The following is a 6,207-nucleotide window of genomic DNA, read 5'->3' on the forward strand; positions in this document are numbered from 1 at the left end:
TTCCAAAATAGTTTCTTTCCTGCAACAATCGTGCTTTGGAACAAGCTGCCGCAAGACGTTGTTGACCAGACCAGCCTGGATGCTTTCCAATCAGCTCTGGCCAGCCAACATATAAAATACTAATCACGGAGTTGTTTTTACTCTTTTAATGCGTACAGATGCGTATGTATATACAGTTTTTATCCGATTGCGAGTATACTCCTTGCGGAGTGATGCAATTACTTGAGATGATGATGATGATGAACAAAAATGTTTATGTCTTTTACGAAGCCAGTTCAACAATGGAAGATATTCACCTCTATCGCATACCCATCGCCACGAAATACCACATATATTTGATTTGCTTTGGGGAAAAAAAAATCGTTTTGAGGGAAATTGCTGTCAAATTTTGAAAAATTCAATTTTTTAAAAAAATTGGGGGTTTAAAAAGGAAAAAAACAACATTTTAACCCCATTTCCATTTTAAAAAAGGGGGAAATACCCAAAGACCCAAGTTGTTTGGGGGTGGATTTAATCAGGGGGTTTGAAACACTTTTTTCAGTTAATATAGGGTTTCCCCAAACAGCATTATATAAGGGCTTAAAACCCACAAAATCCTTTTAATGAAAATCCCCCAAGGGACAAAAAAATACTTTTCCCAATGGTTTTATTCCCCAATATAATAATTTTTTCCCAAATTTAAAAACCCAAATTTTTTACATTGTAAAAAATTTACGTTTTTAAATAGAAAAACCAAAAATAAAGGGGAATATCATTTTTGAAAATTTTATCAAAAAAAATCAATTTTTTATAACAATTAGTTCAAATTGTCTCTTCACAGAAAGTTTCCTTAACTTCAAGTCTTTTCTTTTGTCATTCATTGCTACACATTTCACATACGAGTTCAAAACTATCCTCCAGCGTTCATGTAAAGCATCTATAGCGTTCGTCACTGCCCGTTCCTGCAGAACTCGTTCTCGAATTTTCTCGTATGTTTCGGTATCTCGCCCGTATTCCGGTTCCGGTCGGCGTTTACTGATTCTTTTCTGGAAAATGAAAAAAGTTTGTTAAATATATATGGCGAGTTCTTTTTGTTTTGTTAATAGATTATATTCACATGAACATATTTCTTTTTGAATAAAGAATTGAATTGAACAATATCAAATAAAAAAGAGGGTGTATTTTTAGTGCATAAAAATATGGGAATATCCAGAAAAGATTCCATAATCGGATTGCGTTTGTTCGATATGTAATTTACCTGATCAAAGTCACGCTCGCGTTGACGTTTAGTGCTAGTACTGACATAAAATGATTAAAAGCATTGATTTTTGTCTTTGTCTGTCTGCTATGTTACATTCTTAATTATTAATAATACTTGTACAGCCTGTGAACATGTATAAATCATTTATTGGCGTCCGCGCCGAAGCGCGGCGCCCTTATGGAATGAAATCAGATTTTGTGAAAGGGCGACAGCAACTTCTCGAGCCTTATAGTCGGTCATAATAAAAGCCGATCATTCCGATCGGTATGAGGGTGCTTGATTAAAAAAAATGTCTCGATATGTACAATGAATAGCGAACTGGAGAATTTCGCAATGCATAAAATAACCTTTTCCGTCTCTTCGGGTTTTTTTTATTTATCATTTTGTAGTACACAGTGGGTTATTATGGTATGTTAAAATAGAATGATGAGTTGATGACCTAAACATTCCGAAAATCTATTTATAGAGGGATGTACTGCTATCGGTAATTCCCGGTCTCTCCCGGTCTATTTTGACCGGGATTTACTAGTGACCGGCGAATAGTATCACACGTTTATTGTCCGGTCTCTCCCGGTTTTGGAGTAGATGTTTGATATCGTTACAGAACAGAACAGATATTTTACAGATAAATAAGCTTTTTTCCAAAATGAATGTTTGTCACTTAGTTTGGTTACAATAATTAATAAACATAGATCAACTCTCAAATTTATTGATTATTATTATACATAAACATACAGTTCGAAAAAAAAACCCAACAACAACAACAATAGCATGTTTCATTTTATCTATATGAGATAAAAACAAGTATGTACAATAATTGAGAAAAAGGTACATTTTTATGGTATAAATATGACACTTTCAACTTTGAAACATTTTATTTATTTTGTTATTCGTGTTTAGTAAAGATGCCCAGGAATTATTCAAAGTTACAAATTAGATTTTATGAATTATTCAATTGATTGATAATTTTAAAAATTGATAAAGAAAATACAAATGTACATGTACATCAATATTATATATTGAAAGATTAAGCATAATTTTATTCATCTTCACTTTCTGCATTTGTTGCTTGGACGCCCTTTGATGCTTTGCATCAATGCTTTTCTTGTAGTTAGGTGGTATAGAAATGTAACCAATGCAAGGGTTCAGTACAATATCAAACTGGGGTAAAGAAGAAAATATATCAAAGTATATTCTCCTTAATATTGACAGTATTTTTAAAAACTAGATTCACGCATAAAATCACATGTACAATATACTATCTGAGTGTGTACTTATATTTTAGTATTGTATATTTTCAAGCTCTATTAATGGCGTGTGCAGTCAATGTTGACTGAAAATGGCCAACAGGCCTTGACTTTATAAACTTGTAGCTACTTTTACGATCAGTAATAAAATATCATAAAGATATGAGAAAGAAAATGCAACAAACTGATTTGGTGATGTCATCATATTTCTTACCCGACGTATGGATCCAGAAAGTGTCTTCTTGATAATCTGTGCTTGACCAGTGTCCATGGATACCGATTTTCTAATTCTTTTTTGACCGTTATCCTCGTGGTTTGTATTGTCTTGCGTATCCTCTATATTAACTGCATCTGTTGTAGCACTTCTTTGAAACATCTTTTTACTTTGTTTATCCGTCATATCCATATTATCAATAAGTTAAGAGGAACACGTTTAATATTTAAAACTTCCTCTGATTTCTTTTATTTTCCGAGGCTATTTAGCGGTATTTTTGCGCCAAATATTTCTCGAAACAAACTGATAATTAAGCGCTAATAAATGCACGTTTATTTCCACGCCGTATGTGTTTGTTTTAAATGTCCTGAGTATGACTTAGCGTTATGTTTATTTAAAGTATAGATTTACAAAATGAATGTTTACCGTTTGTTGTAACATCTCAATTTATATAAAACACACATTTTTTGAAGGTTTAAACAAAATTTACACTTGGTTTCCTTGTCAAATTACTTCCCACCAATATAAAATGTAGTATATCGTAGATACTGCGAGACGATCTACAGCCATAGCAAAATGTGTCAATTATTAATTTCTTTCTGTATCTAAAATTGTTTAAACATTTCACAGTAAAATTATGTATAGTTTAATTACCATAATTAAACATGTAGATAATGTACTTTTAGATAAACAAATTCTAAAATATGAGGGGATAATCTTGTAACTTGATCACCCTTAATTTGTGAATGAATTTGTCCATTGTCAGCTGAAGGATTTCAAAGAATATACTGAACTGCTTAATTTAAGAAAACAACAGAACAGTTGCGAGTGATCTTTGACACTACATGTATATATATAACTGAATTGGTGGCATAGGTTAGTCGTTATCACCGTTAGCGTACAGAGTTGAATGGAAAAAAATAAAGACAAAGCAAAGGGGTGATAAACATCGCGTCTTATACCAAATATTTGTATCCGAATCTTTAGAATGTCCCACCGACGCATCAAATTATAATACGCGTTTTGTGTTTTAAGATTCTAGATATAAAAGAGTAATTTGAGATATTTTATTATCGCTTAAACATCAAAATACCGGTATTTTTGGTTAATATTGTATGTGTGTATATATATCATCATAAGAAATCGAGCTATTCATACGGATTCCGTATATTAAAGATAATTTTAAGTTCATGTTACAAAAATACTCGATATTGACTTTTATCCTAAACATCTACATACGTTTCGTTTTCCAGTCTACTGGTGGTTTAAGGTCTCTTAGAGCAATATTTAAGACACAGGCAGGTGATCTGGGATATCCTAAGCAAGTCAAAAATATACGGCAGTGACAGGATTCGAACCATGAATAGAAAGCTGATAGTGATTAGGGATAAAATGTCATAACTCGATCACGGGTGCCTCTATAAAGGGCATAGACTACCCTTTAGTATTTGATATAAGCCTAATAAGGAGCTGTGCACTGTGGTCTTTGTTTTATAATAGGTACATACCGGTAGCTCTTCAATTCACCAGCAGAATTTCGTAACTCTGACGCTTAACCAGAAAACTAAATTCGAGTCATGCAAATTTCAGGTAAAATGCCTGTAGAGGCAATCAGATGATACATTCCAACCACATGCCCATACATCAGACAACGTAAGGGACATCGCAGCCAATTCATATCTCGTTCTTTGGCGCCGCATTCACCCGTCATTGTGGTCGAGGACTGCTGGGAAGTAAAACACCTTCACTTCTCCGGTTATCTCCTTTACAGTAAGAATTACAAATGACGTTTGCATAATGAAATTGACATAATTATCATCTATGACAGATCTTCTCTTTAAATACATGCATGCGTTTTCCTTCATCATTATCTTATTAATGAAAGCGAAGCCAGAAGATGCCATTCAGAGAATAATAGTACTATATTTTTCTTTAATTTTTCGGATGACTAAACGTGTTCATAAAATAAAGGAGTGCTACATTTATTTTATTTCAGGAAGCATCAGCTATCTGTAATATTACGTTGTAATTAAATTTAAAATGCTGTGGGAAAATAGTTCCTTTATCAGAAATCTATTCCTTGCCTTTGCCAGCAACAGCAATCACGCACCAATATTAAAATGCTCAATTTAATTACAAGTTTCTTGCCATCGATTTTCCACATGACTGCTATATAATTAAACAAATTTCATAAATAATTTCGATATAGTACAATGTATTCACATTTCTGAATGTAATTGTGTGTAACAAGTTTAGGGGTGCTTCAATGAAATAAAATGAGCCGCGTCACGACAAAACCAACATAATGGGTTTGCGACCAGCATGGATCCAGACCAGGTTGCGCATCCGCGTAGTCTGATCAGGATCCATGCTGTTCGCTATCAGTTTCTCCACTTGTAATAGATTTGGTAAGCGAACAGCATGGATCCTGATCAGACTGCGCGGATGCGCAGGCTGGTCTGGATCCATGCTGGTCGCAAACGCACTATGTTGGTTTTGTCGTGACGCGGCTCATATGAAAAAGCTATCCACATAGCTTACGGAACGTCAGTGGGTCTACTCAGGTGCTTGTTTGTGCCTGAAATAATGTACAGAGGGACACCTGAGGTCTTCCTACACAAATAAAGCTAGAAAATCGCCATATGACCTGTACTAAAAACTACCCCCCCCCCCCCATCAAAAAAGGTGCACTTAAAAGGTAAAGTAAAAATGTTCACATTTTTTCTTTGCTCCTTAACTACTTAAATGATTTTAAAATCAATTTGAGCATTTGCCAAATGATCACAAATAAGAGATGTCGCGCAGTGCTAAAAACAAACGGGTTGCTTCTTCCTAGGTCAAGGTCTTGCTGAAACGTCGGTTACAGGTTAAAATTGTACTGAGTTAGGGGATATACCCTTCTGACTGCCTTGTTTGATAATTAAATTTAAAATGTTTGCGATTAAAATCGCGTTGTTGAACTGCTGACGGTTTCAAATAAAGGCATTGCAATATCATAACTTTAAATCCTACAGCACAGAACCAAGTATAATGACATTTGAGCCGCGTCATGACAAAACCAACATAGTGAGTTTGCGACCAGCATGGATCCAGACCAGCCTGCGCATCCGCGCAGTCTGATCAGGATCCATGCTGTTCGCTATCAGTTTCTCCACTTGTAATAGAGTTGGTAAGCGAACAGCATGGATCCTGATCAGACTGCGCGGATGCGCAGGCTGGTCTGGATCCATGCTGGTCGCAAACCCATTATGTTGGTTTTGTCATGAAACGGCTCATATGTAGAATCCGACGACGCTTGCATGTCTCGAACCTACAGCAGTGAGAGGCAATTGGTTTGAAGCCAACGACCTAAAATACTCATTCACAGAACTTTACATTGGTAAAGTGACCCATAGTTAAGCTCTGCATATTGTCTGATAACGATGATCATTTAAAAAAAAATTAAATCAAAAACTTTCATAAGTTAAAAAGTTATGGAGCCCTCTCTTTTGTCACTAACATGATTG

General features: G+C 34.8%; 1 protein-coding gene across 1 annotated transcript; it reads right to left on the bottom strand.

The window, feature by feature from the left end:
- Positions 1–779: 779 nt before the first annotated feature.
- LOC132732287 (uncharacterized) lies at positions 780–3,174 on the bottom strand. Its single transcript, XM_060718680.1, has 2 exons — positions 2,702–3,174; positions 780–1,025 (listed from the first exon to the last, which is right to left on the bottom strand). Exons 1-2 carry the CDS (start codon positions 2,891–2,893, stop codon positions 780–782), a joined length of 438 nt encoding a protein of 145 aa, XP_060574663.1. The 5' UTR covers positions 2,894–3,174.
- Between the last annotated feature and the right edge of the window lie 3,033 nt (positions 3,175–6,207).

The sequence above is a fragment of the Ruditapes philippinarum genome, unplaced genomic scaffold, assembly GCF_026571515.1.
Source record: "Ruditapes philippinarum isolate M1 unplaced genomic scaffold, ASM2657151v2 ctg7280_1_1_1_1, whole genome shotgun sequence".
NCBI classification, from domain to species: Eukaryota; Metazoa; Mollusca; class Bivalvia; order Venerida; family Veneridae; genus Ruditapes; species Ruditapes philippinarum.